Below are 17,974 nucleotides of genomic sequence, written 5' to 3' on the forward strand. Positions count from 1 at the left end.
CTGCTCTAAAGTCACTCAGAGCTTTTATAGGACTTGTTTGGCTCTTACAAGCCATGAACACTGAAGCTCTCCAGCAGATCAAATCACTGTGCAGACTTCAGGAGGAGAATATTACAGAGCTGAAAGTGATACCAGAAAACTTGAAAAACTGATTTTTAAGCAAAAGTATGCAATTTATGAGCTAGAAGGGGCAACATTCACATCTGCTATTATTTGTGCAAACACACTAAAATGGTCGAGTCAATGTTTCTTTAACGGTTTTGAAGTTTTGGGTCATTTTAAAACAAATTGATGGACTATGACTAAGCACACATTATGACACATCAATTAAAAAAAATATGAAGAAATGATTTATTAGAATCTTGCTGGTGACTTTTAGGTTTAAATCAAAGTAAATCTAAGCTGTTTAAAGGCAGCTGTTAAATTTACTGTATAATTTAATACTAACTTATTGATCTGTCATTTTATCACAGGTTTTGAAAGGTTCAAAGAAGCTCTCCATGTCAGTCTGCTCGATGGGGCGGATCCCAGGTGGTTATGTGACCAATCACGTATACACATGGGTGGACCCTCAGGGCCGCAGAGTGTCCCCGCCCCCAGACTTGCAGGACCAGCCTGGCTCGGGAGGCAGACACCCGGACATCCAGCAACATGGACACGTACAGCACGGGGATGCTGAGAAGAGGGTGAGTGTGTGTCACTTCCTGCAAGACACCCAACTAATGTTGTGCCTTTATAATAGTCACCATGCAAAATAAAGTGTTATAACTGTATCTTTGGCTCCGTATTTATAATGTTGACCAGATCTGCAGCTCTGCTGCTTTCCATAGACATAATTTTATAATATTATGTACTGTCTATACTATATTCTTTCCCCTAACCCCTACCCCACCCCTAAACCTAACCTCACAGGACAATATTTGCATGTTTACATTTTCAAATAAACATTTTTGTTTGTTTAATGATCAGTTTCCTTTGCTGCCTGGTCCACACACACATGCACGCACACGCATGTTGTGTGTGTGTATGTGTGTGTGTGTGTGTGTGAGTGTGTGTATGCGTGGGAAGAGTAAACCCTACGGTATGTGGACAAAATGTCACCACAAAGGTGGCAATATCCAAAATCCTTGTCCTTGTGGGGACATTTTGGGGTTCCCATGAGGAAACAAGCTTATAAATCATACAGAATTCACTTTTTTGAAAATCTAAAAGAGCAGACAGTTTTGTGTGATTGTTAGGTTTAGGGGTAGGGAATATGACATACAGTTTGTACAGTATAAAAACTATTGCATCTATGGAATGTCCCCATAAAACATGGAAACCCACACAGGTTTGTTTTTATACATTGTGGGTACTTTCCAAAAGCATAATAACTTTTATACTGTACAAATGGCCTGATCTATCCCCAAACTGAAACCTTTATGCATTTTTACATTTTCAAATATGCATCATTTAGTATGTTTAATAATCAGTAAACAATTTGCTGGTCCCCACAATCTATAAAAACCTGTACACACACACATTTTGAACAAAAGTAACAAAGTCTTCTCTCTTTGCTTGGAGTTTTTAGTTCAATACAGCACACATCACGTCAGAGTGTCTATTAATTTTTTACTCTCTACTCGTACTGAAACCAGCATATTTACTTGTTTCTTGTATCACTCTAATTTTTGTTAATTTTTATTATTATTACTTGGCTTTTTACCACCGTTAGCCATCAGATCCTCTGTAAACACAGCAGGTGCAGTTTAGGGCACAGACATGGAGGTGCATGTTTAATTTAACCAAGCCGTGTGCTGGCTGAACCTAAAACGCATTGATTATCATTTCAAGTTCATTTCAATTCAGGTTCTCTTGCCTCATTTCCTCCCCACACACACACTCATCAGCTCTCCTCTGCCCTCTCACACCCCAACCTAAATTCTGCCTATTCAGCTAGAAAAATCCAATCAGCAGTCACGCACCTGCACACACCACACGCACGCACGCATGCGCACACACAAACACACACACACACACACACACACGCACACACACACACGCACGCACGCACGCACGCACACACACACACACACACACACATACACACACACTGTGTACACACACTGCTCATCATATGTAAACAGTCCACAATCTCTAAACAATCCCACAAAACACTCCGAGATTAAAAACTGCTTGTTTCTTGAGATTTGAGTATGGACAACTTGACATAGTCCTACAGTAATTATAAACAGTGACAATGATCTATATGTTTTGGAAAGAGGCAGTGAAGCGTGCTAGCAGCAGAGGTTCTTCAGTGGGATGTCTGCTGTTTCGGCTTGACTCTGGGGAGCTCAAAAAAGCATTTCGGGCACATTCTGAGCCAGTCTCACCTGGAATGCTTTTCATGTCAGTGTGATTGATGCGAACCATCTGAACTATCATCTAAGTTCAGCTGAACTTGCCAGATCCATGCTAACTATTCATCCCCCTACGTGTAAAGAATGCGGTATGAATAAAAATGTTTGTTTACCAATATATTTTAGCGCTGTCTGGATCTCTGACCTTTCATGTCTTCAGGTGTTATGAATTCCAACTAGAACCTGTCAGTGCATTTCATTGGGTATATCAATTTACCAATCAAATCCGTCTTTAGGGGCTATTTAATGCGCATGGTTTGGTGTAAAGGTCAGAAATGGTTTCATCTTGTGGTGCTGTCATTACGGTAGACATACATGCCAAATCTGCCCTATTAATTAGTCAGAACAATGCCGAGCACACACTTTTAGATGCAGTAAATCTGTTGATCGTGTTAGTGTTTAATGAGACAAGGCAAATAAGAACTGATGAATCCCAATGACTTCAAATATCAAGCCCACACAGAGGTAATAAACGCAGCTGTATTTGATTTGCTGATAATTATTCATAGCGGTCGGCATGCTGAATCCTAGATTTGATATTAATTCAGGGCATCGCGGTGATCATTATAGGGCGGCGAGCCAATTTAAAACCACCTCCTCTGGATTGCTTCAGCATATTCTATAGTAATGGTTGACCAGAACTGACGAACAGAATGAGATGTGCGACCATAACTGTCTCCCCGCCCTGCCGTCTACACAGAAGATTGCTTTAGGATTGCAAAGATTGTAAAGACAATTTAATGTATGTGTAAACAAATAAGATTGACAGATTAATACATACAGGATACTGTGGTAGTGATTTCTGGAGGGCAGATTTGCACAATAATTATTTTAATGAACACTCAGGTTAGATTAAACCATCAAAATATGAGGAGTGTGGTTTACTATGGAGAACAACAGTGTATCAGAGAACCTTTTTTATTGTTATATACAAAAACTGTCTAAAAAATCCAAAAAGCCTTTGAAATAAAGTCAATAAAAATACATTGACAGCAGTTTTAATGTTTATTATTTTAACTATATTTTATTATTTTCAATAATCTTAATATAATTTAATGTTATATAATATTATTTTTTAACATTTTAAATATTAAGAATATTTTGTTCATCTTTTCTTGCGTCTTCTTTTTTTTGCCTTGACATAATCTTTTGCCTCCTTAAATTTTTCTCAAAGATGAGCTTCTGTTTCAACTTTAAGCACAACTATATGAAGTGCATAAAATTAAAATACATCTTTAATTAATAAGCAAAAATTACATGCGTGTGTGTTTGTGTGCTCCCCAGGTAAACATCTCACTGGATGACGGGCGATCGCTGGGTCTGATGATCCGTGGGGGTGCTGAGTATTCTCTAGGCATCTACATCACCGGAGTGGATCGTGGTTCGGCTGCAGAATACAGCGGGCTCAGGGTAAAGCCAGTAATACATAATGCATTTTACAAAGTTCTTTTGACCATCACTGATCATCACGATAATAATGTGTCCAAGTTGCACCATTGGGCGGAGAAACCAGCTGACCCAAGTCCACATTTTAATACTTGATCTGGCAAACATGAAGCAAAAGCACTTTTCACTTGACCACTTTCACTTGAAATCCACTTGAGCTGATTGCAAATTGATTGCTTTTCAGAGACTATATTTTAGGACATTGCTGCAGTCGGGCAGGGGCTAGATAATGCCCACTGTAAAAAACAACTGTAGGATTTACTTAATTTTTTTGTGTCAAGTTTTTGCACACAGTTTTTTAAAGTAAAATTTACACAAAAAAATGAAGTAAATCTTACTAGTTGTTTTTTACCGTGTATGGGTGGAATTAAGCAGGAACTTGTGATATGTAATTGCATGAATATGTGGGTCAAACTAGTGATTCTTCAGGTTAAGTTTACAATTATTCAGAATGTCATTATTGTCTTTCAGTTACTTTTTATTTGAATTTAGTCTGCATAGACTGCATTAACCTAATCTGCATTAGATTAGATTGATGGCTATTTTCAAAGTTTTGCAAGTTCGAGAGCTGTAAAAGTCATTGCTTTATATTTCTGGCTCAGAGCCTTTCTTTTAAATCGTTTGCAGGAGAGCAACAGCGGCAAACATTTTGCATGGCTTGTTAGCTGAATGGAAACGCTACTTTTGTAGATTTGTTTTGTAAATTTCTACTTTTGTCATCTGAATATTTTCTGAAGCACATGTACTGAGCGTTTTTATTCCTGGATTCTTTCTGCGCTATATCCATCTCTTACTAGTCTGATTTGTAAGTGATGAGGTTATAACTGACTGCCTAGTGTTTAGGTTTTTTAACATTAAAATGTGCCATTTTTCCTGGCAGAATGTTTTTGAATATCATTCTGACCTTAGTTGCCCACCCACATACTAGCAATATCTGTTTTGACTACCATGTATTTTGTTTTCAGAATGCGCTTGTAGGAAGGTGTTGCTGTGGTCTGGCATGATCACATTTAGTACTGTATGTCTAATTAAATTTGTTGTGTACGTATATTGTGTGAGGTGCCACCTGCCAGATGAGTAGATGTCGAATCAAATTGGCACTAAATCTGCAGCGCTGGCTTCATAAAAGATTGAGCGAGCTCTTAACATTTTGGCTTTAGTCCATGGACAAAAAGATGAAAGATGCTTCTCCGGTGAGCTGGAGAACATGCCAGCTATGGCTTTTTGGAAAATATTACACAGCTGGATCATCATCATATAGTAGCATCGGTCAGCTTTAACCTGTTGAGATCATTTGTTGTTTTGCCGATCCCTTTATGTTTTTTCCTGTCATGATCAAACCAGACTCTCACTCTCTTGTCTGTTGCTCTATAACATTAGGTTCTTTATTTATTCAGTGATTGAACTTCAGCAGCTAACACTGGCCCACCATAGACATATAAATATTTTACTCCATTGTTGGTAATACAGCTCCGTGCTTCTGCATGTGCATAACGTCATTCATTTGTATTCTGTCTGCCCTGTCCAATGGTAAACATTTTAGACGGTTGATTTGTAAGATCTTGTGTCAGGGCTTTTGCTAAAAGTCAGCCATTTCTTATCATAATTAATTAGAAAACCATTTTGAGACAAAACAACATTAGAAGCTGTAGTATTTATTCAGGATCACAGTAGGATGGAGGAGAAGAAAATCCTTCTGTGCTGGTCTTAGTCGTCCATCTGATCTAAAATGACAAGGATCACGTGTCCAAAGACAGCAGTGTGAACCTCAGGGACAGGATGGACAAAGGGTTTGGCAAAGGAGTGAACAAACTTTTGAGGTAAAACTAGAATAACAAAGCTTGTGCGTCTTTGTGTTACGGAAGCCAAAAAGCTGCTTTTATAAATGTCAATGCTAACATATAGATCTCCTTTTCTTATACTGTACCTGCTGCTATGAATGTCACACACAAATGTTGAACTCCGTTTTGCAAATTTCCCAGCTCCCACTCTTTTGTCATTTCATTGCATAATGCAATTATCAAGGCTAATAATTATGAGTCTTTCCTTCATTTGAACCTTTCAGAATAGCAAGAACACATATATCTCCCACTGTGCTCAACCATGTGTTCTGTTGGGAGCACAGCTGTTGACACGCTGCTGTAATGGAGTGCATTGGTGGCAATGAGAAGATGAAATATTGACTGCTTTTTCTGCAAGTCTTTACCGTAATTGCTTGGGTTCCAGGTTGATGCTTCATTTGACCCTTTTTTTCTGTGGACTGGAGCTGCTCAGTCTTCTCATCAATATGTCTAGACCACTGAAAACCTCCTTTTCAAGCCGCTTGAAGCAGAACTAAATAAGGCCAGAGATGAAAGAACCCTAGACCTTCAGCGAAGTGTTTAAAGAGCTGTGGGAATCAGTAGTAAATGTTTTTATTTTTTTGATAGTGGAAAATGGGAGTGGTGCTTCTGCAAACCTGTGCTGTGATGCTAGGGTCTTCTGAGTGGGGGGTAAAAAATAAAGCTAAAATCTAAATTATAATAACTCTTAAATTATAATAAATTGTCAGGGTCAGGGGAGTGACAAGGAGGGAAGAACCCAATACGCCCTTTTCACATGACATCACGCATCTTCCGTTCTGCCGCGAAGCAGCGTATCCTTACTTCTGCTAGCACTCCAGTTCATAAGGTGGCGGTAATGCGCCTATAAGCTGGACTCAAGAAGAAGAAGTTACTTCCGCTAATGCCTCAGAATGGAGTTTACCAAGTCCCTTGCACAGCTGCCACAAATACGGCTAGATGATGTACAACGTCTTGCAGACAAATTTTCGCTAACAACAAGATCAAAGCTAGAAAAAGGATACAAATTCTTCGGTGAACAGTACCCATTTGATTATGAAGGTAAGTGTTTTGTTTTCTTTTTGTGTTAGCAAAGCTGCTAGGATAAGTACTTGAATATGTGTTCTGTCAGTTTTTTTCCACTGTTGTTAAATTCCAGCGCAACGGCAAGACGGAAGTTCTTCTTCTTCTAGTTTGCTGCAAGACGGATGTTATGATACACTGCTTTGCGAAAAGGCGGAAGTTAAGTGACGTCATTGTGAAAAGGGCCTATTGCAGTCAGCGGTTGACAAGAAACAAGACTTTTGACACGACAAAACAAAGAAACCCACGATGGAGTACAACATGGACTGGACTAATAATATAAACTGAAAATAAACACTTCCCTCGACGGGGATAAAACAAGGAACAGGTATACAAGACTTACGGTAAAAGACAGGAACCAAACTAAATAACAATCATGACGCAAACTAAGAGAACTGACAAGGTAACAATATCCACAAGGCAAAACAGTAAGACAGCAACAAGGCAAACAATACGCTAAATACAGGCAGCATAAATACGCTGTATAACCAGTACGAACAAGCACAGGACAGCAAACACAATGGCATTAAATAGGTAGACTAAAGGATAATTAACAAGGGACAGGTGTGGGTAATGAAACACTAATGGAAGGCGAAAACGAGAGGGGCGGGGCCAAAGACGCAGAGGGAACGCACATTATGTCGTAACAGACAATAATGTGCTTCTCTCCACACCAAACAAGAGGTACTGCCATGATCCTGCCACAAGACCAAGAAAGACATGACATTATGAGGCAGAACATGACATAATTGGTTTAAAGGCCTTTACATGAATAAGAGCGTGATTATATAATGTTTTCTAGGATGATAAAATAAACGGATGCTGCCTCAATTGCGTTAAATATTTTAACGCGTTAACGTTGACAGCCCTACTAAAAAGCTCTTTTTTATGGCACTTGATATTTAGTTATAATAATATTCAGAGATTCTGGATCCTCCTACCAGCTCATTTGCAGATAGGGCTTCTGGCAATTCTCCTTTCCTCTGAATCACATTTCCCTTCAAGCTGCCCCACCCAAGCTGCTTTTCCAAAAGCCCTTTCTCTGTCTGCTTAACAAAATGCCATGTCGATTAAACTTCAGCTGTGCTGGAGGTAAAACTGACTGATGGCTTGGCGTCCGTCCCATCTGCGGTGCCTAATGAAGGTCTGTTCCCCTCGGAGACGAGCCGGGTTCACCTGGCTCTGTGGCGGATGTGCGTCAGACACATTTATCTGTCCCTCACCGCTGGCGGTGTCCGACGGGAACACGGCTGACAGATGGATGTGTAAGTGCCGCACGGCGTGTTTGTATATAAGGTGGGACCCCGAAGCCTGCCTGCGGTATAATAGCTTTGCCTGTGCCGTTTATGGCTGTTTCGTTTAGACCCACCTGCAGACCACAAAATGTAGCCAATTGCGTTCGAGGATGAAAATGGAGCTACAAAACAGCCTAGATAGATTTCTCACAAAAACTTAAATGGGTCACGCCTTAAATGTTATTTTTCCTTAAGGTGCTTTAGCTTTAATTTAGGTCAAAGCTTCCATAATAAGTACAAGAAAAATACTTTTGTACTTTGTGTTTATACGTATAAATGAGGTGGGTTTTTAGTGGATAAATTCATTTCACCCAGGTCTCCTATTACACTAACCACATTACAACTACGGACTAACAACTGAGAAACAGAGAGTATTTGTTTTAAATTGTGAACAGCATATATGTCTTTATCATTTCAAACCTAACAAATGTGGGAAAAACTATTTTGGGAAATGCCTTCCTTTAGAGGAACCTTCTTATGTTGTCTTTTAAGTAAATGCAACATTTATTTTGACCTTTTGGTTTCCTTTTGCAGTGTTTTCTTTTTGTAATTTCTAATGTAATGCAATGATTTTCAAAACCTTTTCAAAAGGTTACTTATAACCCAGTCTTGTTTTAGAACTGTTAACAGTCTAGCTGTGTCTCAGTATTGCATATACTGTATGAACAAATTATAATTTTCAGCTGTTTAACAATGTCTGTCCATTTGTGCACTGTATGTGATGTTACTGCTGAATAATCCCAAGGATTAATGAAGTATCTACTGACGTGGAGCAATAGAGGGCTATTAGAGGAGCGTAGGATAAAGGAATGGAGCAGTGGGTGTAGTGGAGGAGAAAGTAGTGTAATGGTGCAGAGGGTGGAGGAGTGATCGGGAGAGATGGGATGGGATGCAGAGAGCGGCAGAGCACTGGAGAGTGTGATGGGGGGAAAGAGAGCGGTAGAAGAATGCCAGTGGTTTCCCTTCTGTGAGTAAATGAATGATCCTTGAGTTCCCGCAGCTTGTAAATCAACCCCTCCCTATCCCCCTCTCTCCTCCTAGATTCAAGATTCTATCCCTCTCTCTTTCTCTCTCTAACTATGCACCTCTCTCTCTCTCTCTCTCTCTCTCTCTACTCCAGTGAGTTATGATGCGTTCTAAATGCTGACTCTACCAGATGAAGAGCATTTTCACAAAGAAGAGGAAATCGACAAGCATCGATAACAAATCTTTCTTTATGATTTCCTCTCTGATGAGGGGAACAAATAGAGAAATGATAGAGGAAAATGATGGACTAGGTTTTTGTTCATTTTCTAATATCGCAAAATGTCTTCAATAAATTTTTTTTCACAGGCAGAAGTCAGCAATGTGTTTATTTTATTGGCCTCAGGAAAAGTAAGGCACAGTTTACTCAGAAATGAAAACGCTGTCATTATTTATGTAGCCTTATGTCATTTTTACCCTGACGTTCGTTCTTCTGTGAAACCCAATAGGAAGATTTTGACCTTTTCCATACAGTTACAATGACTGGCAAGCTTAAAAACTGCTGTAAAAGCACCAAAAGTTGTCGTGACAACTCATGCACTGTATATACCAGGTCATCTGAAGGCAAAAGATTTTTGTGAGGGAAAAATCTAAATATTATTTGTTTATATATAGAAAATATTTCTGTCTACTGCTCTACAGTAAAATCACCCTCCATTCTGTACAGAATATTTAAACTGAAGCACATGCCTTCAGCTAGGACAGACGCAACAATGGCCTTTCACGTCAAAGATGAATATTGACTTATGGTCTATTCCTCACAACAAAAAACTTTATGGCATAAGAATACATAAAATATACCATGCAAGTCTTCTTTCTATTTTGAAGTAAACAAAAAGCAGCATGAAGATTCTTCCAAAATGATCTTTTTGTGTTACATGAAAAAACAAGTTTGGAACATGAGACATGAGATCCTAACCCTAATGATAAAATCATTCATTTCTGGGTCAACTAATGCTTTAATGTGATCTATGAAGAGAGGTGTTGAATGGTTAAGAGCAGGGAAGTCATCTACAGTAGTGCTCCCAGTAAAGCAATAGTGTTATAGACATGGATTAAGTCTGTGTCTGTGCTGAGCTGCTCACATGAGGATTTTCATGAATTATGTTCATTGCATTGATTTCCAGCACATTACCAATATTCTGCTTTAGCTGAGTAGCTTTAATGTGGACAGATTGGGTCTTTTTTGTCTATGGCTTGTAACTGGATAATTTCCAGTGAATGCAATATCAGCGCTCGCTGGCTTTCTCTTGTTCCCAACATTATCTGCATCCTCCCTTCTTCTGTAATCTTGTTACTGAAGGAATTTGCCAACGAGACACAGATAATATTCAAAACTGTGTCTCTATCTGCGATATTTTATAACAACGATTGCTCTAGTCATACAGATTAAAACTGTTTTATACAGTTCATGATGTTTGTGTAATTGTGCTCTCAGCTTTTACAAGCAGGTTCCTGTGGTGCATGGCTTCTGCTCCATTTTTGTCATGGGTGGCGTGGAGAAGAACCCAATTGCAGGCAGGCGTGAGGGGGTTTAACAAAACAAGACTTCAATAAATACAAAAGACAAAACAAAAACCCATCTCACTGAACACAATAACCAAAAGCTTTTCAAAAAAGACAAAGAAAAACTTCCCACTATGGGGCAAAACAGAAACTAAGGCTAAAGAAATAAACCAAACTTACAGACACGGCAAAAACTCGGGGAACAGGTAGACAAACGCACGAAACACAGCACATGGTAAGGGTTCACATACACAGTACAAAACGCACAATCCACGAGCCCAGGACAAAGAAACATGAGGGCATTTATAGGGAAGACAAACGAAGGATAACGAGCAAGGGCAGGTGTGAAACATAAGACACGGCAGGGAGACAATACAGGAAACGAGAGGGGCGGGGCCAATGACGAGACACTGGAGAGAAGCATATTATTGTCAAAAGGACAACAATATGTTTCTCTCCACACATAACCAAAGGCCTTGTCATGGCTCTGCCACAGGACCAAGAAAAACATGACTAATAGAGGCAGAGCCATGACAGAAGCCCCCCCTTTAATGAGCACCACCAGGTGCTCACCAAGGGGTAGACTAACGGGACAAGACAGAATGAACCAGCCAACAACGGACCCAGCAGACAGAGGGATCTCAGCGGGAGGGGTTGATGCTGCCGGGCTCCCCTCCAGGGTCGAAGCCGCCGGACTCCCTTCCAGGGTCGAGGCTGCCGGACTCCCTTCCAGAGTCGGGACCGCCGGACTCCCTTCTGAGGTCGAGACTGCCGGAACCCTGTGGATCGAGACCGTCGGGCTCCCTTCCAGGGTTGAGGTCGACGGGTTGCCCTCCAGGGTCGAGACCGCCGGTGTTCTGTTCCCGCCACGGATCCCTGCCGGCGTCCCAGCTGGTACCCAGGCCTGTTGAAGTCGACACCTTGTCTTGTCTGTTTCTGTCCTTGTTTGCTGCCCAGCTGCCAGAGAGTGCTGCCCAGCTGTCGGAGAACGCTGCCCAGCCGCCAGAGAGCGCTGCCCAGCCACCCACTTCCCCCCTGTCTCGTCGACATCCAGGCCTGCCCAGCCAGTGATAGCCGGCCTCCCAGTCGGCCATCTAGCCGGTGCCATGTCCAGTCCAGCCAGCCGTCGAGCCGGCGCCATGTCCTGTCCAGCCGGCCATCAAGCCGGCGCCATGTACTGTCCAGCCGGCCATCCAGCCGGCGCCATGTACTGTCCAGCTGGCCATCCAGCCGGCGCCATGTACTGTCCAGCCGGCCTTCCAGCCGGCACCATGTGCTGTCTAGCCGGCCTTCCAGCCGGCGCCATATCTTTGTTTGGACTTTTTTTTTTCTATGTATCACGTTTTTGGTCGTGTTTTGTATAGTTATGTTTTTTGTCACAGTCTGTCTAGTCTTGTTTGTTCCTTGAGGAGCATCAGGATGCTGCTCCTTAAGGAGGGGCTTCTGTCATGGTTCTGCCCCACCTTGTCTTGCTTTTCTTGACCTAGTGGCAGAACCATGATAGAACCTCTTGTTTTATGTGGAGAGAGTCAGTTTTGGCATTCCATATACTCCCTCTCTCCGGTGCATCTCTGTTCCCGCCCTTTCGTCTCGTTATTGCTTGTTAATTAGTTCATGTCCTGCACCTGTCCCCTTCTTGATTTAGTCCCCTTTATATAGTCCTCTTGTTTCATTGTCCTGTGCTGGTTCATTGTCGTTTGTCTGGTGAGTGCCTGTTCTGTGTCAGTCTAGTCTAGTGTAGTCATTTGTAGTTATGTTCATGTTTATGTAATCTTAGTCTTGTTAGGTGTATCTAGTCTTAGTCCTGTCCTGTTGTGGATTCCCCTGTTTTGTTTTGATGCCCCCACGTGCGTCTTTGTTTTGTATTTATATTTTATTAAATGTCTTGTTAACCCCTTATCCGCTGTCTGCGTCTGGGTCCTCTGTACTGTGTCCTTGTTACCTCACCATTCGTGACAATTTTGCCATCAATATTGTGTTTCATTTTGTTTCGTGTGCTATTTTCAGGTCTCTGTGGTATCTCCCAATGTCTCTGTCTTTTGTAGGTTGGGGATCAGATTCTGGATGTCAATGGCCGGAGCTTCCGGAGCATTCCTCACGACGAGGCCGTTCAGATCTTGAAGAATTCCAGCCACATGATGATGACCATAAAGGACGTGGGCCGGCTGCCTCACGCACGTAGCGTGGTGGATGAGACCAAGTGGATCCCCAGTGTACAGATTGCAGAGAGCTCAGCCAATAGCAACACTCTGAGGTGACTTGCGTATTTTTCTGCTTATTAAGATGTGATAGGACAAAATATTTTAACACACACAAGAACTTTGTCTCTGAGGTTTTTCTGAAAGAAACACAAATGATACAATGTTTGTGATGTGTGTGAGATTGTTGAGATTTGTTTGAAAAAGAAAATGGGAGAGATTTGAGCATTTTCTTGAAAATGTACTTATTGATATAATCTACACAGTATTGGAGAGATGCCCACTGTGATTTTTTATTCATATGGGCTGAAATGTTGTCTTAGGGTTAGGAAAAAACAATTTGTGCTTTCATGCTGTGAGGTGAAATTATAATCAGTGTCACTGTTTACCGCCATATACTGAAATCTATTTCAAGACTCACTCAGTACATATAGGTTCCTTGCGAATAAAATAAATTGAGCTTAAATAATTTAATGATCTTAATGATCCTGTACCTAATGTATTCCGAGCAATTATGTGGAAATTAATCCAGTTCATTCCATTATTGTAATAGCCCCACTGTGATATTTCTTATGGATTTTGGTCATGGCCGTAATGAAATTATACTCAGGTCAGTGATTCCAATAGGTTTAAAAGAGGGTCTCTAAGCAGTGATAAGATTTTGAAGCTAGATGTGGCACTATAGTTAGATGGCTTGCCATAGGCAATGATGGTTGACATGTATGTATATGGTAGAAGAAGCGCTTTGATTTCTTCGCTTTCAATGGAAATCCAGCAAGGTACCTTTTAGTTCCACGGTTCATTAGTCTTGGAGTACCCCTATGACCATTCAAACTGCAGATAATGAAATCAACATTTGACTTTATTGATTTTATATAAGAAGTAGTGATAGACCGATAGAATGTTTTTGAATTATCGGCATCGGCCAAAATATTTTTTCTGTTTTTTTCTGTTGTGGGAAGAAAATAAAAAAATCAATATTATAGGGGTCTATACATTCGCTTCAAATAAATCTAATTCTTTTATTATTTTAACAAGTTTCAGAGCCTTTTTAGATTACATATATTCCACTGATGGAAAAAATCGTTGAAAAACAACTTAAAAATAAGGTTTCGTCTTCATTTGCATTTATGAAGAATATTTTTAGGATCAAGATTATATTAACCAGTGGCGGCTGGCCAGTAGAGGGCGCCGCCCTCCCTGAGCTACACACACAAAATAATAATTATATAATTTTTTTTAAATGTACATTTGCATAATGTAATGTTATAGATAATCATCTGTGGAAAATATGTTTACATCATCAAAATATGGCCTCTCTGCACGTCTCAATTTCAGCTGAGGGGAAATCGAGGAATCGCCCACAGGAGGCGGGTCTTTGTAGAATTTAGTCAAATCCTGATTCAAGATATATACATATTGAAGACGTGACATAAAATTTACCCAATCAGCGTCCACAAATCTTATCTGAAATGGGCGATTTTTCTGTCGCCCCAAACTGCTAAAATCAGGGCTGGCCTGTAGTGGTGCAATTTCAAATTGTGTGACAATGGCGGGCTCATGTAATTCCGGACACGAACCTAACTGTGTAAAATCTCTACTCCACGTTTGAGAAGAAAACTTTGGCAGAAAAACTGAAGGTAAAGGAGCTGGGTCCAGATCAGCCTGACCTCTTAATCAGACAGCAGACAAGCGAAAAAGGGAAGTACATGCGAAGCTTCTCTTCCCGTTGGTACACGGAATAAACAGGTAACTAGATGTTCTTTAACTTTGTTGCTTGCTGAAATTGTTTGCTGTGCCAGGGTGCCGGCCCACAGCCCCACCTCAAAAATTTTTCACCGCCACTGATATTTCCAAAATATCAAATCTTCATATTTTCCCAGAAAATTCCAGAATAAACACAAAACAAGAAAAGATGATCAGTTGTCTCTATGTCAACTTGACAGAAGATACAGGTATTTTCTTCAAAATTAAACAATGTCTCAAAAACTCAGATGAAGGATATACCATTAAAAACTTTAAAATGACTTTCCTTTGCTTTAAAGGCCACTGGAAAGCTTATATATGTACAGTGAGGGAAATAAGTATTTGATCCCCTGCTGATTTTGTAAGTTTGCCTACTTACAAACAAATGAAGGGTCTATAATTTTTATGGTGGGTTTATTTTAACTGATAGACACAGAATATTAAAAAAAATCAGGGGAAAAAAATGTTATATAAAGGTTATAAATTGATTTGCATTTCAGTCAGTGAAATAAGTATTTGATCCCCCTACCAACTAGCAAGAATTCTGGCTCCACAGATTGGTTATGTGCCTATATGGACCACAGATTAGTCCTGTCACTTTAAGAAAGTACTCCTAAATCAGCTTGTTATGTATATAAAAGATGCCTGCCAACAGAATCTGTATCTTCCAGTTCAACCTCTCCAACACCATGGTCCAGACCAAATAGGTTTTAAAGGATGTCAGCGACAAGATTGGAGACCTGCACAAACCTTGAATAGGCTACAGACAGAAGCTTGGTGAGAAGGAGACAACTGTTGGTGTGATTATTTGGAAATAGAAGATATACAAAATAACTATCAAATGCCCTTGTTCTGGAGCTCCCTGCAATATTTCCCCAATGGGGTAAAGATGATCATGAGAAATGTTAAAGATCAGCCCAGAACTACACGGAAGAAGCCTGTTAATGATTTCAAGACAGTTGGGAACACAGTTAGCAAGCAAAACATTGGTAACACATTGGTAACACGCTATGCCACAGTAGACTGAAATCCTGAAGCACCCGCAAGGTCCTCCTGCCCAAGAAGGCCCGCCTGGCTCGTCTTAAGTTTGACAATGAACATAAAAATGATTCAGAAAAGGCTTTGGCGAAAGTGCTGGCACTGCTGTGAGACCAAAATGGACTCCTGTGTTTGGAGGGAGAGAAATGCTGACTATGAGCCCAAGAACATCATGTCTACAGAGAAGCACAGTGTTGGAAACATTCTGCTTTAGGGCTTTTTCTCTGCTACAGGTATACAGGATGACTTCACCGCATTGAGGGGCTGAGGGACGGGCCCATGTACCGTAAAATCTTGGACGAGAACCTCCTCCCCTTAACTAGGTCACTGAAGATGGGTCATGGATGAGCCTTTAACATGACAAAGACGCAAAACATATTGCCAAGACAACCAAATAGTGGCTTAAGGAGAAGCACATTAAATGTCCTAGCCAGTCTCTAGACCCTAGTCCTATAGAACCTCTGTGAAGGAGGCTAAAACTCCAATTTGCTGAGCGACAGCCAAGAAACCTTAAAGATTGACAGAGGAGTGGACTAAATGTATCCGGACACATGTGCAAACCTGGTGACCAACTATCAGAAATGTCTGACCTCTGTGCTTGCCAACAAGGGTTTCTCCACAAAGTACAAAGTTATGTTTTGCTTGGGGATCAAATACTTATTTCACTGACTGAAATGCAAATCAATTTATAACCTTTATATAACATTTTTTTCCCCTGATTTTTTTAATATTCTGTGTCTATCAGTTAAAATAAACCCACCATAAAAATTATAGACCCTTCATTTGTTTGTAAGTAGGCAAACTTACAAAATCAGCAGGGGATCAAATACTTATTTCCCTCACTGTATATATAATTATATTTAAGACAAAGATGACAAGAGGTCGTCTGTAGTGTATTGTAGATTTATATGACAAAAAGCTAAATCAACATATAACTACGTAAATAGGGAAGCATTTCTGATTGCTCGGGACACATTTGAATGAGCCAATTAGCGATATTATATATATATATATATATATATATAGTTCTAATTTCGCTCAGCATGCCGCGCAATCATGAAAAACTCTTATATCCCTCCTCCTCCCCAGCTCCACTCGTAGAGATCTGCTACGGGGGTTCTACTTTCTTGCAGCAGCCTTCCTTTGTTATTTTTGATTAAGCTGAAATATTTTTGTATTATTGTAGCAGCAATCGTACAAAACACGAGCAGATCCCGGCCTGCCAAAAGCTCATGTACATCTCATGTCTATGCCAATAAATGCTGGTTGAACTTATCACTCCGAGAGTTGTCATGACTGAAATACTGCATTCGTAATTTTTAAATAGTTGGCTTATCATAAACTTGCAAAATATTGTTATAGGACAAAGATGTTGGATATAGTACAGAATTGAAACAAGAGCGAATCAATTTGTTGGCAAGCATTGTTTTGAGGTCGTTACCATTAAAGAAAAGTGATGGGAGTTCACATGAACCATCTGTCATGTTAAAGAAAGTGTTTCTAACAAAATTTGCTCAAATTGTTTACGTTCACAATGTATATTGTATTTAGAACAAAAGTCCCTGAAGGATAATAAACTCCCATCCTCATTCATCAAATGGAGAGCTGACCAAAACAACCTTTTCAAGCCAATCAAGAATACATAGAGTATAGAGAATGCAAGAATACAAGAATAAATAAATCTGTTGTTCCATATTGGGATTCGGTGTGGAGTAAATAAAATAAATCTGTTGTATAGATTTCATCCAACTGTGAGTGCAAAAACAACAATTTTGATCTATCATCCTCTGTTAAATTAACTTTGTTTGAGTATTCATTTAGTTCTTTAATAATAGAAGTCTCTTCTATGATATAATATTTATTTAGCTGTTTACTATAAGAAATTGATAACTGGCAAAGTTTATATTTAAAGAATTCCCATTTACTTGTCCAGGAAACCAGGCTTTTAACAATACTTGAAATTGTGTCTTTAACCAAATTTGCATAGTCTTCTTTTCCAAGAATATTAGTTAAATTTCCAATAACCCTGGTTACGGAAAGATTTATTTTTGTTATATATCATCAACTCAATCGAACAGTGGTCTGTAAGGGGGGCTGCCGGTATATACTAGATATTGTTTAGACCAAAAGGTGCAATCACCGCCACTTGAATGAGTTTCCTGCAAAAGAACACACTGAGCTTTTTTCTCTTTACAAAACAAAAAGTAGCTTTTCTTTTAGTATGGTCTCTTAGACCCCTAACATTTAGTGAAAGAATAGAAATCAGCTATTAAGCTGAAACATGGAACAAGTATAACAATATTAAGAAAACATAAAAAACAATCCCTACTGGAAATGAATTAACTCCAATTAGATTTAATGCAGAAACAAAATGGAGATATCATGAACTGATGCTCTGGCAGATGGCAGTTTCATATTCA

The 17,974-nt window shown here is 39.9% G+C and overlaps 1 protein-coding gene across 1 annotated transcript in view; it reads left to right on the plus strand.

The window, feature by feature from the left end:
• Positions 1 to 17,974, plus strand: part of whrnb (whirlin b) — a 69,909-nt gene that overhangs the window by 19,780 nt on the left and 32,155 nt on the right. Inside the window, exons 2-4 of the mRNA XM_057352893.1 lie at positions 474 to 686; positions 3,684 to 3,809; positions 12,618 to 12,826. Of these exons, the coding sequence (XP_057208876.1) occupies positions 474 to 686; positions 3,684 to 3,809; positions 12,618 to 12,826 (548 nt within the window). The remainder of the gene's footprint in view (positions 1 to 473; positions 687 to 3,683; positions 3,810 to 12,617; positions 12,827 to 17,974) is intronic.

The sequence above is a fragment of the Triplophysa rosa genome, linkage group LG2, assembly GCF_024868665.1.
Source record: "Triplophysa rosa linkage group LG2, Trosa_1v2, whole genome shotgun sequence".
NCBI classification, from domain to species: domain Eukaryota; kingdom Metazoa; phylum Chordata; class Actinopteri; order Cypriniformes; family Nemacheilidae; genus Triplophysa; species Triplophysa rosa.